We start from the raw sequence: 19,892 nt of genomic DNA, 5'->3' as shown, positions 1-19,892 counted from the left end.
TATTTTCTATTGAACTGCTCCAACTCGGGCAGATATATACTATTTACTGACAAATAACCATCAGGACAGCTCTGTTACATCATTTAAATCCTCTTTATAATGGCTTATTCTTCCTCTAAGTATAATGAATGGAAGCACTTCATTTGTTTTAGTGTTGATTAATCCCCTTTCCTCAACCTGATGCTCCTGAATATCTGAGACTTGTAAGTGCTGAATTTTATGATCTGTCTAAGAAGCAGCTGTGATTATTGAATCATCCACTTCTGTAACTTATTAATGTTTGATGGCCCAGTTTTTATCTATTATTCAGAGTCTCGACACATGTTGCCTGTACCAATCTCTGTCATTAGCTCAGTGAGGTGTGTCCCTGTGAGAGCAGACACCTATAACTGAGGGACATATAGATCAGGTCTTCATAATACAGAGAATCAACCCGGGGCAGGAAAGAATAACACTGACAAACTGTTAATAATGAAATAAATAGCACACTTCTTTAATAAATAAACTACTTCAATATCTGCAATATTATGTGAGGCTGTGATTAATTAATACTCACGTTGCATAGAATTACATAGACTTTACAGCACAGAAACTGGCCATTTGATCCAAGTGGTTTTTGTCTGTGTTTATGCCCCACACGAGCCTCTGTTCATCTGAGCTCATCTCACCCTATCAGCATATCCTTCTATTCCTTTCTTCCACATGTGTTTATCCAGCTCTCCCTTAAATGCATCAATGGTATTCCCTTCAACCACTCCAAGTGGTAGGATGTTCCTATTCAAACCACTCTCTGAGTGAAGAAGTCCTTCCTGAATTCCCAATTGGATTTATTACTGACTACCATGTTTTTTTAATATTAATTCATGGGATGTGGGCATCACTGGCTAGGCCAGCATTTATTGCCCATCCCTAATTACCCTTGAGAAGTTGGTGGTGAGCTGCCTTCTTGAATCACTGCAGTCCATTTGGGGTAGGCATACCCACAGTGCTGTTAGGAAGGGAGTTCCAGGATTTTGACCCAGCGACAGTGACGGAACGGCAATATAGTTCCAAGTCAGGATGGTGTGTGACTTGGAGGGGAACTTGCAGGTGGTGGTGTTCACATGCATCTGCTGCTCTTGTCCTTCGAATTGGTAGAGGTCGAGGGTTTGGAAGGTGCTGTCGAGGAGTCTTGGTGCGTTTGCTGCAGTGCATCTTGTAGATGGTACACACTGCTGCCACTGTGCGTCGGTGGTGGAGGGAGTGAATGCTGAAGGTGGTGGATGGAGTTCCAATCAAGCAGGCTGCTTCTTCCTGGATGGTGTCGAGCTTCTTGAGTGTTGTTGGAGCTGCACCCATCCAGGCAAGTGGAGAGTATTCCATCACACTCCTGATTTGTGCCTTGTAGATGGTGGACAGGCTTTGGGGAGTCAGGAGATGAGTTACTCGCCGCAGGATTCCTAGCCTCTGACCTGCTCTTGTAGCCACGGTGTTTATATGGCTACTCCAGTTCAGTTTCTGGTCAATGGTTGCCCCTAGGATGTTGATAGTGGGGGATTCAGTGATGGTAATGCCATTGAATGTCAAGGGGAGATGGTTAGATTCTCTCTTGTTGGAGATGGTCATTGCCTGGCACTTGTGTGGCGCAAATGTTACTTGCCACTTATCAGCCCAAGCCTGGATATTGTCCAGGTCTTGCTGCATTTCTACACGGACTGCTTCAGTATTTGAGGAGTCATGAATGGTGCTGAACATTGTGCAATCATCAGCGAACATCCCCACTTCTGACCTTATGATTGAAGGAAGGTCATTGATGAAGCAGCTGAAGTTGGTTGGGCCGAGGACACAACCCTGAGGAACTCCTGCAGTGATGTCCTGGAGCTCAGATGATTGACCTCCAACAACCACAGCCATCTTCCTTTGCGCTAGGTATGACTCTAACTAGCAGAGAGTTTTCCCCCTGATTCCCATTGACTCCAGTTTTGCTAGGGCTCCTTGATGCCATACGCGGTCAAATGCTGCCTTGATGTCAAGGGCAGTCACTCTCACCTCACCTCTTTAGTTCAGCTCTTTAGTCCATGTTTGAACCAAGGCTGTAATGAGGTCAGGTGCTGAGTGGCCATGTCGGAACCCAAACTGGGTATTAATGAGCAGGTTATTGTTAAGCAAGTGCTCCTTGATGGCACTGTTGATGAGAACTTCTATCATTTTGCTGATGATTGAGAGTAGACTGATGGTGCGGTAATTGGCCGGGTTGGATTTGTCCTGCTTTTTGTGTACAGGACATACCTGGGCAATTTTCCACATTGCAGGGTAGATGCCAGTGTTGTAGCTATACTGGAATAGCTTGGCTAGGGGTGCGGCAAGTTCTGGAGCACAGGTCTTCAGTACTATTGCCAGAATATTGTCAGGACCCATAACCTTTGCAGTATCCAGTGCCTTCAGTCGTTTCTTGATATCACGTGGAGTGAATCGAATTGGATGAAGTCTGGCATCTGCGATGCTGGGGACTTCAGGAGGGAGCCGAGATGGATCATCAGCTCAGCACTTCAGGCTGAAGATTGTTGCAAATGCTTCAGCCTTATCTTTCACACTGATGTGCTGGCCTCCTCCATCACTGAGGATGGGGATATTTGTGGAGCCATCTCCTCCAGTTAGTTGTTTAATTGTCCACCACCATTCACGGCTGGACGTGGCAGGACTGCAGAGCTTCGATCTGATCCATTGGTTATGGGATCGCTTAGCTCTGTCTATTGCATGCTGCTTATAGAGTTTGGCATGCTAGTAGTCCTGGGTTGTAGCTTCACCAGGTTGACACCTCATTTTGAGGTATGCCTGGTGCTGCTCCTGGCATGCCCTCCTGCACTCTTCATTGAACCAGGGTTGGTCTCCTGGCTTGATAGTAATGGTAGAGTGGGGGATATGCCGAGCCATGAGGTTACAGATTGTGGTTGAGTACAATCCTGCTGCTGCTGATGGCCCACAGCGCCTCATGGATGTCCAGTTTTGCATTGCTGGGTCTGTTCAAAATCTTTACCATTTAGCACAGTGATAGTGCCACACAACACGATGGACGGTATCCTCAATGTGAAGGCGGGACTTGGTCTCCACAACGACTGTGCGGTGGCCACTCCTACCAATACTGTCATGGACAGATGCATCTGCGGCAGGCAGATTGGTGAGGACAAAGTCAAGTATGTTTTTCCCTCTTGTCTCTCACCACCTGCCGCAGACCCAGTCTAGCAGCTATGTCCTTTAGTACTCGGCCAGCTTGGTCAGTAGTGGTGCTACCGAGCCACTCTTGGTGATAGACATTGAAGTCCCCCACACAGAGTACATTTTGTGCCCTTGTTACCCTCAGTACTTCCTCCAAGTGCTGTTCAACATGGAGGAGTACTAACTCATCAGCTGAGGGAGCGCGGTTGGTGGTAATCAGTAGGAGGTTACCTTCCCCATGTTTGACCTGATGCCATGAGACTTCATGGGGTCCAGAGTCGATGTTAAGGACTCCCAGGGCAATTCCCTCCCTACTGTAGACCACTGTCCCCCCATCTCTGCTGGGTCTGTCCTGCCGGTGGGACAGGACATACCCAGGGATAGTGATTGCAGTGTCTGGGATATTGTCAGGTATGATTCCGTGAGTGTGACTATGTCAGGGTTTTGATTGACTACTCTGTGGGACAGCTCTCCCAACTTTGGCACAAGCCCCCAAATGTTAGTAAGGAGGACTTTGCAGGGTCGACAGGGCTGGGTTTGCCCTTGTCGTTTCTGGCGCCTAGGTCGATGCCGGGTGGTCCGTCCAGTTTCATTCCTTTTTATTGACTTTGTAGTGGTTAGGTACAACTGAGTGGCTTGCTAGGCCATTTCAGAGGGCATGTAAGAGTTAACCACATTGCTGTGGGTCTGGAGTCACATGTAGGCCAGACCAGGTCGGGACAGCAGATTTCCTTCCCTAAAGGACATTAGTGAACCAGATGGGTTTTTACAACTATCGACAATGATTTCATAGCCATCATTAGACTAGGTTTTAATTCCAGATTTATTAATTAAATTCAAATTCCACCTTCTGCTGTGGTGGGATTCGAACCCATGTCTCCAGATCAATACCCTGGGTCTCTGGGTTATTAGTTCAGTGATAATACCACTACTCCACCCCCTCCCCATATATTAATAAGCTCCAGATGTGGACTCCCTCGAAATGGAAATATCTTCTCCACCTCTATCCTATCAAACTTCTTCATTTCAGAGGCTTCTGGTCATCCCTCAGCATTCCCTTATCTAGAGAAAAGAGCTCCGTCCTGTTCAATCATTCCTGCTAGTTATAATCTCTCACTTGTGGCATTATACTTGTAAAAATAATGACATGTTCTCCAGTGTCTTGTTATCCTTTTTGTAATATGAAGACCAGAACTGTACACAATATGCAACATGTGGTGTAACCAAGGTTCTATATTAGTTTAACATAACATCTGCTTTTTCAATTGCTTGTGCCATTTCATCAACTTTGCTTTTAATTTCCATCCTCTGTTGTCTTCACATGGTCCATTTCTGACACTTCCCTTCCCTTCTTCGATTTCTCTACCTCCATTTCAGGGGACTGGTTGTCCACCAATATCTACTATAATCCTGGAGACACTCTGTTCCATTCTCCCAGTTTCTCCGCCTCTGTTCCATCTGTTCTGACGATGCTACCTTCCATACCAGTGCTTCTGAAATATCTTCATTTTTCCTCAGCAGAGGATTCCTCTCCACTGTGGTTAACAGAGCCCTCGGCCGTGCCCATCCTATTTCCCACTTTACTGCCTTCACACCTTCACCTCCCTGCCAGAACCATGATAAGGCTTCCCTTGTCCTCACCTTCCTCCCCACCAGCCTGCACATTCAATGCATCTTCCTCCAACATTTTTGCCACATCCAGCTAAGTTCACCAACAACCATATTTTCTCCTCTCCTCCCATCTCCCCAGCTCATTTGACACCCTGGTCCACTTTTCAATCATCCCTAACATCTGTACCCCTTCCCCCAGCACCTACCCATTCAAGAACCTGCAACACCTGCCCTTTTACCTCCCTCCTTCCCAGTGTCCAAGGCTCCAAACACTCCTTCCAGCTGAAAAAATATTAACATGTACATCTTCCAATTTAGTAACTGTGGGCTGAATTTTACTAGCTTCAAAAATGGCGACCCGCCTGTGCAGACTGCCCATTGTGGCGCCGCTGCGATATTATACATGGTGGTTCATTTAAATGGCCGGGGCAGACTGCCCACCCCCAACGACGTGGTCCACAGCAATGGCGTCCGGCACCACTGAGCAGGATTTAACAATTTGTAAATGTAGGGGGGCATGATCAAGAAGTTTGCAGCCGACACAAAGATTGGCCTTGTAGTAGATAGAGAGGAGGATAGCTGTAGACTGCGGGAAGATATTGATGGAAGATATGGATTGTCAGAGGATACAGCAGTATATAGATCGGTTGGAGACTTGGGCAGAGAAATGGCAGATGGAGTTTTATTTATTTATTTTTTTTATTTTTATTTATTTATTTATTTTAATTTAGAGATACAGCACTGAAACAGGCCCTTCGGCCCACCGAGTCTGTGCCGACCATCAACCACCCATTTATACTAATCCTACACTAATTCCATATTCCTACCACATCCCCACCTGTCCCTATATTTCCCTACCACCTACCTAAACTAGGGGCAATTTATAATGGCCAATTTACCTACCAACCTGCAAGTCTTTGGCATGTGGGAGGAAACCGGAGCACCTGGAGGAAACCCACGCAGACACAGGGAGAACTTGCAAACTCCACACAGGCAGTACCCAGAATTGAACCCGGGTCGCTGGAGCTGTGAGGCTGCGGTGCTAACCACTGCGCCACTGTGCCACCCATATCCAGACAAATGTGAGGTAATGCATTTTGGAAGGTCTAATACAAGTGGGAAGAATACAGTAAATGGCAGAACCCTTAGGAGTATTGACAGGCAGAGAGATCTGGGCATACAGATCCACAGATCACTGAAAGTGGCAACGCAGGTGGATAAGGTAGTCAAGAAGGTATACGGCATGCTTGCTTTCATCAGCCGGGCATAGAGTATAAAAATTGGCAAGTCATGCTGCAGCTGTACAGAACCTTAGTTAGGCCACACTTGGAATATTGCGTACAATTCTGGTCGCCACACTACCAGAAGGACGTGGAGGCTTTGGAGAGGGTACAGAAGAGGTTTACCAGGATGTTGCCTGGTCTGGAAGGTATTAGCTATGAGGAGAGGTTGGATAAACTCGGATTGTTTTCACTGGAACGACGGAGGTGGAGGGGCGACCTGATAGAGGTTTACTAAGTTATGAGTGGCATGGACAGAGTGGATAGTCAGAAGCTTTTTCCCAGGGTGGAGGAGTCAGTTACTAGGGGACATAGGTTTAAGGTGCGAGGGGCAAAGTTTAGAGGGGATGTGCGAGGCAAGTTTTTTACACAGAGGGTGGTGAGTGCCTGGAACTTGCTGCCGGGGGAGATGGTGGAAGCAGGTACGATAGCGACATTTAAGAGGCATCTTGACAAATATATGAATAGGATGGGAATAGAGGGATACGGACCCTGGAAGTGCAGAAGGTCTTAGTTTAGGCAGGCATCAAGATCGGCGCAGGCTTGGAGGGCCGAATGGCCTGTTTCTGTGCTGTACTGTTCTTTGTTCTTTGTCTGGTCAGATGGGTAGAAAAGTCGCAAATGGAATTCAACCGGGAGAAGTGTGTGGTGATGCATTTGGGGAGGTCAAACAAGGCAAAGGAATACACGATTAATGGGAGAATACTGAGAAGTGTAGAGGAAGTGAGGGACCTTGGGGTGAATGTCCACAGATCCCTGAAGGTAGCAGGACAGGTCGATAAGTTTGAGAAGGCATATGGAATCCTTTCCTTTATTAGCCGAGGTATAGAATATAAGAGCAGGGAGGTTATGCTGGAACTGTATAACTCATTGGTTAGGCCACAACTTGTGTACTGTGTGCAGTTCTGGTCACCTCATTACAGAAAGGATGTAATTGCACTAGAGAGGGTACAGAGGAGATTTACGAGGATGTTGCCAGGACTGTAAAAATGCAGCTATAAGGAAAGATTGGATAGGCTGGGGTTGTTCTCCTTGGAACAGTAAAGGCTGAGGGGAGATCTGATTGGAATGTGCAAATGTGCAGTCACACAGTGACAACCTTGACCCTGGCACTAGGGAGGCAACACACCATCCTGGAATCATGTCTGCGGCCACAGAAACGCCTGTCTGTTCCCCTGACTATTGAATCACCTATCACTATGGCTCTTCCAGTCTTCCCTGTACCCCACTCTGCAGCTGAGCCACCCGTGGCGCCGTGGTCTAGACTCTGGCTGCACTCCCCAGGTGAAGAATCACTTTCCTCAGTATTCAGAACTGAATACCTGTTGGAGATTGAGGTGCACTCAGGGGTCTCCTAAACTACCTGCCTGATTCTTTTTGACTGCCTGGTGGTCACCCATTCCCTCTCTCCCTGCATACTCTTAAGCTGTGGGGTGACCACATCTAGAAATGTGTTATCCACTTAGCTCTCATCCTCACGAATGCACCTCAGCGTCGCCAGCTGCCGCTCAAGTTTCAAAACCTGGAGCTTAAGCTGCTTCAATTGATGACACTCCCTGCACAAATGGTTCTCCAGGATACGGGAAGCATCCTGGAGCTCCCAATTAGCACAGAAGGTGCGCTCTCGAGGTTGAAGCAACCCTGCCATTCCTGTATTTATTAGTTGGCCCTTTGCTTCTGCAAAAAAAACCTTACCAATACTACAACACCTTAGCATTATTAATAAAACCTTACTAGTACTGATAAATCCTACTAAAAATCAATACAGTTCACTAGTTGAAAATAAACCTTAAAAAAAAACAACTACTCACTTGTACATTATTATTAAGCTATTTACGCATGCACCATAACAGTAGTGTACTAACCCAGCTATTTAGAGTTATTCCCTAACAGCAGTTACTCGCCCACCAATCACCTTGCCGCTTTCCTGTGATGTCACTGTTCACTTTGTTTTCAAACTCTAGCGCACCTGGACTCCTCTCCACGGCTCTCCCGTAAGGTAAGTGCTCTAGGCCGTGATCCTCGTGCTCTATTTATCGGCTCCCCGCTCCGTGTTCTTCCCGCAGGTCCACTCCTCTCTGCTGCTCTCCCAGAAGGTAATTCTTGAACTTGAAAGAGAAGCACTTTAAAGAGAAGAAAAGGAATAACGAAAGGGCAAGAGAAAGAGAGGAAAAGGGAAAAGGAATAGCATTTCAGAAGCTGGAACTAGAATGGCAAAGGGAAAGAGAAAAGGAAAAAGAGAGGCAGGAGAAAGGGTGCGAGAAAGGGTATTCCAATTAAAAAGGCTAGAACTAAAACAAAAGGGTGGCCTTGACTCCAGGGAAAGTTCTGATGAGGAAGAATCTGACTCCAACCCAGGACCCAGTGGGGAGCTGTTTAAATTTGTGTAAGCCCTCCCAGGGTTTGAGGAAAGGGGCATAGAGGCATTTTTCATTTCTATTGAAAAGCTAACGAAACAGATGTGGCTGAAAGAAAACTGGACCCTGCTCATGTAAAACAGGTTGATAGGTAGAGTTCATAAAGATTATGCTATGATTTCTGAGGAGGCTTCTGCAGATTATGAGATGGCAAAAAAGGCTATTGTGACTGCTTATGAGTTGGTCTCTGAAGCTTACAGGCAGAAATTTCGGAACCTCCGGAAACAGCCTTTTCAGACTTATATAGAATTTGAGAGGGTAAAGCAAATTAACTTTAATCATTGGATGCGGGCACAAAAGGCAGAGGTCACGTATGAGACCCTTCGGCAAATAGTTCTCCAACAGGAATTTAACAATTCACTCCCTCCATTAGTAAGAACCATGTAGAGAAGCAGAAGGTTTCAACAGCCAGATAGGCAACTGAGATGGCTGATGACTATGAGCTTGTCTAGAAGCCCAAATCCTTTTCCTGTCACCCCCACAAATCCGAGAAGGATAGAAGGTGGAAGGGTAAAAGGAAGGTAAGTAGCCAGGGACAAGAAGGGACAGCTGGGAACATACCTGGATCTCCTCAGTCCAGAAAGGAAGGTGCTGAGGGTGGAAGCGAGGTCCAGAGGCCTCAGAGTTTCCACTGCTACAAGGTGGGAGACCTTCGTGCAGAATGCTGGAAGTTATGGGGTAAACCCATGGGACTTATTGGGGTACACAAGACCACTGCAGAGAAAGGGGCCCTGACCGAGAGTACGACAGACCAAGTTGTAGCTCTGACTGCAGTTGTAAGGTCAAGTACAAAAACCGCTGTGAGTGTGGGAGACGTGACAAGATACCTGAGAGATATAGGGAATTCTTGTCAAAACGAAACATAACTCCCTATATACTTAGGGATACAGGAGTCATCCAAACTCTTTTACTAGGGAGAGGCATGACTTTTCCACCAGAGAGCACATTGAATGCCAAGGTTTTAGTGAACAGTATCGGCAGGGGGTATATACCCGTACCTTTGTATTGGGTGCACCTGGAGTGTGATTTAATGTCTGGGACGGTAACTGTAGGAGTTGTCCATAGTTTGCATGTAGACGGAGTTGACCTACTCCTGAGGAACGATCTGGCCATAGCGAAGGCAGTAGCTTCTCCAGTAGTCATGGAAAGACCAAGTGAAGTCAAGGAGACAGAGCAGTTGCAGGAAAAGATTCCAGGAATTTTTCCTTCATGTGTAGTGACCCAAGCAATGGCTAAACAAGTTCCATCGTCAATGGTCAAATTGGATAATCCAAAGGAAATGTTCAGTAATTCTTCTCTGATTAAGACTCAGAAAGCCTCAGCAAGTTAAGTGGCATAATCGGCTCAAACTGAAACTGAAGCAGAGGGAGTTCTGGAATGCTACTATATTAAAAATGAGACTCTGATGAGGAAGTGGAGACCTCCTCACTAAACTACGGACAAAGAATGGACCAGATAGTGGTACCACCCAAGTATAGGCAGGAAATATTAAGGATAGCCCATGAAATTCGTATGGTGGGAAATGTAGGGATCGGGAAGACCCAAGCACATATAAGTCAACATTTTTACTGGTCAGGTCTTCAAAAGGATGTGGTGTAGTTTTATGAAATGTGTCATATCTGCCAGATTGTGGGAAGGTGCAACCTGCAATAAAACCAGCATCTCCAATTCCCATACCAGTTTTTGGGGAAACATTTAGTCAGGTGTTGTAAACTGTCACAGAGAGATACAGCACTGAAACAGGCCCACCGAGTCTGTGCTAACCATCAACCACCCATTTATACAAATCCTACATTAATCCCATATTCCCTACCACATCCCCACCATTCTCCTACCACCTACCTACACTCGGGGCAATTTATAATGGCCAATTTACCTATCAACCTGCTCTTGGCTGTGGGAGGAAACTGGAGCACCCGGCAGAAACCCACACAGTCACAGGGAGAATTTGCAAACTCCACACAGGCAGTACCCAGAACCAAACCCAGGTCATTGGAGCTGTGAGGCTGCGGTGCTAACCACTGCGCAGGATACTGGCAGGTTCCTTTAACTCCCCAAGGTAAAGAAATACTGGCCTTTGTCACACCAGTCGGTCTTTTCCAATGCCAAGTGCTGCCATTCGGGCTAATAAATGCCCCAGAAACTTTCCAGAGACTAATGAACCAAGCGGTAGTCAGTGTTCCTAACTCTGTGGCTTACCTTGATGATGTGCTGGTATACAGTGACGCTTGGAAGGACTACTTGGAACAACTAAAAGCTCTGTTTAGAAAATTACAGTTGGCTGATTTGGTGATAAACCTTGCCAAAAGTGAATTTGCAAAAGCACGGGTAGCATACCTAGGATATATAGTAGGGCCGTTGCCAAGTGTTGCCAAGAGCGTCAAAAGTACAAGCATTGGTGGAGTTCCATATCCCTAAGACTAAATGAGAAATCATGAGGTTTTTGGGGATGTGTGGTCTTTGCTGTAAGTTTTTAACAAATTTTAGCACTGTCGCTGCTCCACTGATGGATTTGCTACAAAAGAAAGCTAAGATAATGAGGTCAGAGGAGTGCTAAGCATCTTTTGAGAGGCTGAAAGCAATTTTGATCAATGATCAATGGCTGCCCCAAATTTCACTAAGCCCTCAAGATAGCAATTGATGTGAGTGACCTGTGGGTAGGTGCAGTCCTTTTACAAGAAGATGAATTGGGGAAAGCTAATGGTATACTTTTCCAAAAAGCTAAATCAACACCAAAAGAGATATTCTACAGTGGAAAAAGAAACCCTGGGATTTAGAATTTAGAATTTAGAATATTACAGCGCAGTACAGGCCCTTCGGTCCTCGATGTTGCGCCGATCATCTGACCTACACTATTCCATTTACATCCATATGTCTATCCAATGACCACTTAAATGCCCTTAAAGTTGGCGAGTCTACTACTGTTGCAGGCAGGGCGTTCCACGCCCCTACTACTCTCTGCGTAAAGAAACTACCTCTGACATCTGTCCTATATCTTTCACCCCTCAACTTAAAGCTATGTCCCCTCGTGTTTGCCATCCTCATCCGAGGAAAAAGACTCTCACTATCCACCCTATCTAACCCTCTGATTATCTTGTATGTCTCTATTAAGTCACCTCTCCTCCTCCTTCTCTCTAACGAAAACAACCCCAAGTCCCTCAGCCTTTCCTCGTAAGACCTTCCTTCCATACCAGGCAACATCCTAGTAAATCTCCTCTGCACCCTTTCCAAAGCTTCCACATCCTTCCTATAATGCGGTGACCAGAACTGCACGCAGTACTCAAGGTGCGGCCTCACCAGAGTTTTGTACAGCTGCATCATGACCTCGTGGCTCCGAAACTCGATCCCCCTACTAATAAAAGCTAACACACCATATGCCTTCTTAACAGCCCTATTAACCTGGGTAGCAACTTTCAGGGATTTATGTACCTGGATACCAAGATCTCTCTGCTCATCTACACTACCAAGAATCTTCCCATTAGCCCAGTACTCTGCATTGCTGTTACTCCTTCCAAAGTGAATCACCTCACACTTCTCCGCATTAAACTCCATTTGCCATCTCTCAGCCCAGCTCTGCAGCCTATCTATGTCCCTCTGTACCCTACAACACCCTTCGACACTATCCACAACTCCACCGACCTTCGTGTCATCCGCAAATTTACTAACCCACCCTTCTACACCCTCATCCAGGTCGTTTATAAAAATGACAAATAGCAGTGGCCCCAAAACAGAACCTTGCGGTACACCACTAGTAACTAAACTCCAGGATGAACATTTGCCATCAACCAGCACCCTCTGTCTTCTTTCAGCTAGCCAATTTCTGATCCAAAGCTCTAAATCACCTTCAACCCCATACTTCCGTATTTTCTGCAATAGCCTACCGTGGGGAACCTTATCAAACGCCTTACTGAAATCCATATACACCACATCCACGGCTTTACCCTCATCCACCTGTTTGGTCACCTTCTCGAAAAACTCAATAAGGTTTGTGAGGCACGACCTACCTTTCACAAAACCGTGCTGACTATCGCAAATGAACTTATTCTTTTCAAGATGATTATAAATCCTGTCTCTTATAACCTTTACCAACATTTTACCCACAACCGAAGTAAGGCTCACAGGTCTATAATTACCAGGGCTGTCTCTACTCCCCTTCTTGAACAAGGGGACAACATTTGCTATCCTCCAGTTCTCCGGCACTACTCCTGTCGACAATGACGACATAAAGATCAACAACAACGGCTCTGCAATCTCCTCCCTGGCTTCCCAGAGAATCCTAGGATAAATCCCATCTGGCCCAGGGGACTTATCTATTTTCACTCTTTCCAAAATTGCTAACACCTCCTCCTTGTGAATCTCAATCCCATCTAGCCTAGTAGGCTGTATCTCAGTAATCTCCTCGGCAACATTTTCTTTTTCTACTGTAAATACTGACGAAAAATATTCATTTAACGCTTCCCCTATCTCCTCTGATTCCGCACACAACTTCCCACTACTATCCTTGATTGGCCCTGTTCTAACTCTTATCATTCGTTTATTCCTGATATACCTATAGAAAGCCTTAGGGTTTTCTTTGATCCTATCCGCCAATGACTTCTCGTGTCCTCTCCTTGCTCTTCTTAGCCCTCCCTTTAGATCCTTCCTGGCTAGCTTGTAACTCTCAAGCGCCCTAACTGAGCCTTCACGTCTCATCCTAACATAAGCCGCCCTCTTCCTCTTGACAAGCGCTTCAGCTTCTTGAGTAAACCACGGCTCCCTCGCTCGACAACTTCCTCCCTGCCTGACAGGTACATACTTATCAAGGACACGCATTAGCTGCTCCTTGAATAAGCTCCACATTTCGTTTGTGCCCATCCCCTGCAGTTTCCTTCCCCATCCTACACATCCTAAATCTTGCCTAATCGCGCCATAATTTCCTTTCCCCCAGCTATAATTCTTGCCCTGCGGTATATACCTGTCCCTGCCCATCGCTAAGGTAAACCTAACCGAATTGTGATCACTATCGCCAAAGTGCTCACCTACATCTAAATCAAACACCTGGCCGGGTTCATTACCCAGTACCAAATTATTACTAGTTCTTAAGCATTTTGAGGTATATGTGTGCCACAGCTACACAGAGACACTGGTTTCTACTGATCATATTAGGGCGGCACAGTGGCGCAGTGGTTAGCACCGCAGCCTCACAGCTCCAGGGACCCGGGTTCAATTCTGGGTACTGCCTGTGTGGAGTTTGCAAGTTCTCCCTGTGTCTGCGTGGGTTTTCTCCGGGTGCTCCGGTTTCCTCCCACAAGCCAAAAGACTTGCAGGTTGATAGGTAAATTGGCCATTATAAATTGTCACTAGTATAGGTAGGTGGTAGGGAAATATGGGGACAGGTGGGGATGTTTGGTAGGAATATGAATATGGGATTAGTGTAGGATTAGTATAAATGGGTGGTTGATGTTCGGCACAGACTCGGTGGGCCGAAGGGCCTGTTTCAGTGCTGTATCTCTAATCTAATCTAAAAAAAAATAACCCCCTAGACTTTGTGGAAAAACTCAAAAACCAGAATGCCAGACTATTTTGATGGAGTTTACTATTGCAGCCCTATCACTTAAAGATTATCCACATTTCGGGGAAAAACAATGTAATTGCTGATGTTTTATCTAGAATTTAAATTTGCTTTGAGTTACCAGAGTACAAAGATGGTACAGGGCATAACTATATTAATTACCAATAAAGAGTGAATGAGAATGAGTGTGTAAATGTGTTTTAATTTTTTTTATATTTTTTATCCACGCTTTATAATGATTCACATTTTAAAATGGTGTTTCGTTCCTCCAAGGGTAGAGGTGTCATGAACGTGCTTCCATTATTAATAATTTTTGAGGACTTGTGTTTAAAAGACTGTGGAAAATACCTGAGGAGGTTCTGGACTTGTTTTTAAAAAGGGTCACTGGAAGGACACTTGGGACTTTGTTTAAAAACAAACACTTAGTAGAAGTCACATGTCTTAAGCTAAGTAAGCAGCCTTTTGGACGATGGAGCTGTTTCGAGCTGTTTACAGAGAAGTCACATGTCTAGGTTTATGGCTCAGGAGTTTTTTTTTGTTTTTGAACTGTTTGAATGGGCAGTTGGTGTGTTATCCTGCTAAGAGAGAAGTCACCCAACTCATCCTTTGCCACCTGTGTTGAAAAATCTTCTGAGAATCCAGTGTGATAGCTGAACACACTGATGCAGTAATTCTCCCGAAAAGCCTGCAAGACTACTCCTCAATGTCTCCTGAACAGAACTGCTCCAGAAAGATCCCAGTGACAGCCATCTACATGTACCCAGATGCCAGACTAAAAGTCACCTGGAACATTTCATATCTTATCCTTCTATTCATCAAGAATTAACAAGTATTCGGCCAAAGTCTTTTTGTTTTTGTAAAGTTGATCTTTGCAGAGAAAGCTTCTTTATTTTTTTCTTTAACCGGTGTGTGTGTGAGTGCATGTGTGTTGGGTGATTTATACTTTCATATTTCATATTTGCATCTTTACTGAATGAGTCTTATTTTAAAATAAATTAATAATTTTATTCTTTATTAAAGAAACTTGGGTATTCTGAAAGAAATAGATAAAAGTATAAAACTGGCCTTATCCATAACTATTTAAACATAATTTTAAATATATGTTATGAGCAGTGGAGTTGTGGGACTAGAGAGAGACAGTGCACTCCTCCAACTTCGGTCATAACACAACGTACAGGAAACTACATCACAAGAATACAGGGCTGGATTTTACCGGGTCCCCGACGTCGAGGGTCATGGAGGGGGGGGTGGGCCTGGAAAATGCCTCCGTGAGAGGCCCGCCATGGGCCTCGACGCCGGAAAGCCTGGCCCCATATTACCAGCAGTGGCGAGGCCTCATGGCACCCCATTACTGCCGCTCGGCAACAGGTATATCAGTAAAAAATGTTAATGCATTGTAATGAATAAATTAATGCCCTACCTGCTGCCACTGGCAGTCCCACTCCGATATTCCAGTCGGTAACTGGGACTCCCACACCTTCAAATCTCTGGTGGAACACTGGTTGGGAGGGGGGAGCAGGTAGGTTTTCAGGGCGGTTGGAGGAAGAGGCCCGAAACATTTCCGATTGGTCTAGGGGGTGGTGCGAAGCGGTAAAGGTCATAGTTTATTAACCTTGGGGGGTGGGGGGAATGTCAGGAGCACAAGGCAAGTATTTTGGGGTGAGCGGGCAAGGAATGAACTGTAAGGTTGTTGGGGGGTGGGGAGAGGGCCTGGGAACATTTATTTCATAATTTTAATAAAAATATCAACCAATGTATCCAGTGAGGACTGGAAAATGATGGTCAGACCTTCTGCTATTTCCTCTCTTGCTTCTTTTAAAAGCCTCGGGTACATTTCATCTGGCTCTGGTGATGTATCTTTCAAGGATGCTAATCCCATCAATACTTCCTTTCTCCCTATGTTTATCACATCTAATACTTCACACTTCTCCTCCTTAACTACAATATCTGCATCGTCCCCCTCTTTTGTGAAAACAGACGCAGAGTATTCATTAAGAACCATACCAACATCGTCTGCCCCCTACACATATGGTCTTTTATGGGCCCTTAGTTATCCTCTTACTCTTAATATATTGATAAAACATCTTTGGGTTCACCTTGATTTTGCTTGCCAATATTCTTTCATGCCCTCTCTTTGCTTTCCTAATTTCCTTATTGCCTGTTGGACTGAACACTGAGATAAATCAATTCAGATTAAAACCACTACTCACATTCTCTGGGAGGGCCTGTGCTGGTAATGGAGGGTGGCTATACCAAAGTCACTGGGAGTGGAGGGCTCTGCGCTGCTGCTTGGGTTGGGGGATTCCCTATTGGTACACAACTGGCAGGCTGCTCCACAACCCTGGGCTCTACCCACCATTCTCCATTACCTTTACAGGCCACTGGAGCTTTCTCCTCTTTTCTATATTTTCCATGCTCCCCTCTCCCTCTGTTATTCTGCTGGAACCATTTCCACTCCCTCTGGACCCATCCTCTGTTTCTTGAATTGCCCCATTCACCTTCCACCATCATCCCTTTTATCACTGAATCCCTCCTGTCCAATCACAGACCTTCCCCTTTGTTCTTTCCTCCCCCTATTCACTGGCTCTATCATTGTTTTTAAAACTGTTAATCGCTAATATCATCTGGTTCTGAAGAAAGGCTATTGACCTGAAACATTAACTCCGTTTCACTCTCCACAGATGCTCCCTGAGCTGCTGAGTGTTTCAACATTCTCCTATTTTTATCAGATTTATAGCAGTTTGTTTTGTTTTTGCCCCAATAATTAGGCCTGGATGTTAACTGGAGGGGGGTAGGATGGGGAGGGAGCTTATGGATGCAAGGGATCTAAGTCCAGGTTTCTCCTGGCATTCTGTAAGGTTTTGACTCCACAGTCTTCCTCTTTTATGATGGACATGTTGCATGCCCTTATGTCAGCCTGATTGACATGCCTGGCTTCCAGCAGACAGGAGGCCTCTGGAGTAGGCCTCAGGATGAGGGAGGTCCAAACCATGACCCCGGGGTATGGGGGCCTGTTTGATACCAGGGGTGCCGAATGCTCAGCTCCGGAGTGGGAGACAGTGGTGACATCTCCGAGCGCTGGGCTGTTGATCCCCAACTCCGGGTGTGGGTCTCCTATCCTGGAGTGTGGTCCAAGTCCTGGGAGGGGGAGGGTAGGGGAGGAGGAAAAATGTTGGATCCCCCAACCCAGGAGAGGCAGCTCCCATCCTAGAGTGTGGTCCGAGTTCAGGGTGGGGAGGGCGGAGGGGGAGGGCCATCCAATCCCAGGAGGGGTGGGGGGGGTGGGGAGTTTGATCCCGGTGAGTCTGATCCCAGGCAGAGTGTCCGATTCCGGGAAGGCTGATCCCAGAGCATTCCAATCATTCCCGAGTGTTATTGGACCAGATCTTGTGCTTTCCAGGAAGGCAGGTTTCATGGTGGGAGGGCCGGAGAATCGGAGCGGAAGCGCCCACCACGGAAACCGGCGCCGGAATTCCCAGGTCTGATCTTCCCAAGGGCGGGATAGGCCGATGATAACCTTCCCGTCCAGAGGCCAATTGAGGCCCTTAAGTGGTCTATTGATAGCCAATTAAGGGCCTCTTCTCACTACCGCTGGGATTGCGATTGGAATGCTCTGGGATCAGCCTACCCAGAATCGGACACTCTCCCTGGGATCAGAACACTCCCAGGATTGCACCCTACCATCGGATCTCCAGGGATCGGACCCACTCGGATCAAATTCCCCACCCCACCTCCTGGGATCGGATGCCCCTCCGTCTCACCCTCTCCCTCCCCCACCCTGGACTCAGACCACACTCCAGGATAGGAGTTCCCTCCCTGGGTTGGGAATCCGACATCCTTCCTCTTCCCCCACCCTCTCCCACCCAGTACTTGGAGCACAATCCAGGATAGGAGACCCATACCCAGGGGATCAACAGCCCAGCACTTGGAGACTGATACTGCTGAGCTGCCAGCCCTCTGAATGGCCGGCAACTCTTGGGGGGGAAGGAGGGGGGGCGGGATCCCTGTCCCGATAAAATCTTTAAAGGGACAGGGATTGCACCTCTTAAAACTTTGACCCCAAAATACTGGAGAATGTCTCCACGGAGCTGAAAAAATGCAAAAGCGAGGCTCGCCCACCCTTTCCAGCCTGGCACTGGGAATCCAGCCTCCTGCACAATATCCTGCCCACTGTGTGGGCCTTGGAGTTGAATGGGGATGCCCGGCCGGACACAGTTAAACCAGGAAAACAGATGAATTCTTCCAGGTTCATGAAAATATTGAAATTACCAACCTGCCTCCTGGGATTAGCTGTCTGCCACACTCCCTGTCCCAATTCTGTTAAACCTGAAGTCATTGGAGGTGGGCTGGGGTCAGGGTTGAGATTTTTCAATTTTAACGTCTGATCCCAACCCCAATCCACCCAGTTTTGGTGCTAAAATCCTGCCCTTACTGTCTGGGTCAGACACGGAGAATGTTTGATCAGTAATTTCCAGTCTCTTTTCCCTTCTCTCTCTTGCAGTTAATTTACTGGCAATTATGATCCTGTCCCGGGGAAAGTGCGGCCTCTCCACCTGCACCACTCGTTACCTGGTGTCCATGGCAACGGCGGATCTACTGCTCATTTTCAATGATGTCATACTGTATCGGATCAGTAGTTATTATTTCCCGGGATCTTTCCTGGACATCACCCCTGTGTGTAGTGTTATCGATATCCTACGTCGTGCAGCCACAGACTGTTCTGTCTGGTTCACCGTCACTTTCTCCTTCGATCGATTTGTGGCCATTTGTTGCCAGAAGCTGAAAACTAAATATTGCACCGAGAAAACTGCGGCTGTGGTTCTAGCAACAACCTGCACTCTGCTCTGTTTAAAAAACATCCCCTTCTACTTTGTAACTCAACCTGGAGAGATAATTGACAATGTACCGTGGTTCTGTTCTACAAAGCCAAGCTGTTTTACTGAGCCCGGATGGGTGGGATTTAACTGGTTTCATATGGTTTTCACCCCACTGCTCCCATTTGCTTTAATTCTGTTGCTCAACGCTCTGACAGTCAGGCACATTTTAGTGGCCAGTCAAATCCGTAAGGGACTGAGGGGTCAGAGGAAGGGAGAGAATCGCAGTGACCCAGAGATGGAGAGCAGAAGGAAGTCTGTGATTTTACTCTTCACCATCTCCGGCAGCTTCATACTTCTGTGGTTGTTAACTGTGATAGATTTCTTATATCATAGCATTAAAGGAACAGATCCCAGGAATTACAACAATTCGGAATATATATTCGAAGAAGTCGGAGATATGCTGAGGATTTTAAGTTGCTGCACAAATACATTTATTTATGGGGTGACTCAGTCCAGGTTCAGAGAGCAAGTCAAGAATGCGGTGAAATATCCAGTTACATCAATTTTTCAATTAATTAATACATAAAGTAACTGAGAGCAGACCAGAGGCGGGTCCCAGTGTTTCCAGTCCATGAATGGAATATTTATTCCCAGATTTCCAGCAACTGAATGACATCAGGAATTGCAGAAGATCTGAAAATACCCCCAGCAACGGGGAAGTGGGGAGGGGGAGGGGAAAGGGGGAGAGTCAGCAGCAGGAGATAGTGTGCCCCTGCAGGACAGGAGGCGATAGAGCAGCAGGAGATAGTGTGCCCCTGTAGGACAGGAGGAGATACGGCAGCAGGAGATAGTGTGCCCCTGTAGGACAGGAGGAAATACGGCAGCAGGAGATAGTGCGCCCCTGTAGGACAGGAGGAGACACAGCAGCCACAATCTCTCCAACACCTCCATTGGTTCGATTCTCAGCTTCTCACATTTGATCAGAAAGAAAAAAAGTTCTTATAAAAGCAAAATACCGCAA

At 46.4% G+C, this 19,892-nt stretch overlaps 1 protein-coding gene across 1 annotated transcript; it reads left to right on the top strand.

The window, feature by feature from the left end:
• Nucleotides 1-18,536: 18,536 nt before the first annotated feature.
• LOC137373402 (probable G-protein coupled receptor 139) lies at nucleotides 18,537-19,457 on the top strand (the record flags this gene model as incomplete). Its single annotated transcript, XM_068038220.1, has 1 exon — nucleotides 18,537-19,457. A coding segment is annotated over one exon (921 nt), but the record flags the coding sequence as incomplete, so codon positions are not given.
• Between the last annotated feature and the right edge of the window lie 435 nt (nucleotides 19,458-19,892).

Source organism: Heterodontus francisci, chromosome 9, assembly GCF_036365525.1.
Source record: "Heterodontus francisci isolate sHetFra1 chromosome 9, sHetFra1.hap1, whole genome shotgun sequence".
Taxonomy (NCBI): Eukaryota; Metazoa; Chordata; class Chondrichthyes; order Heterodontiformes; family Heterodontidae; genus Heterodontus; species Heterodontus francisci.
The sequence above is the reverse complement of the archived record's forward strand: the minus strand, read 5'-3'. Positions and strand labels throughout refer to the sequence as shown.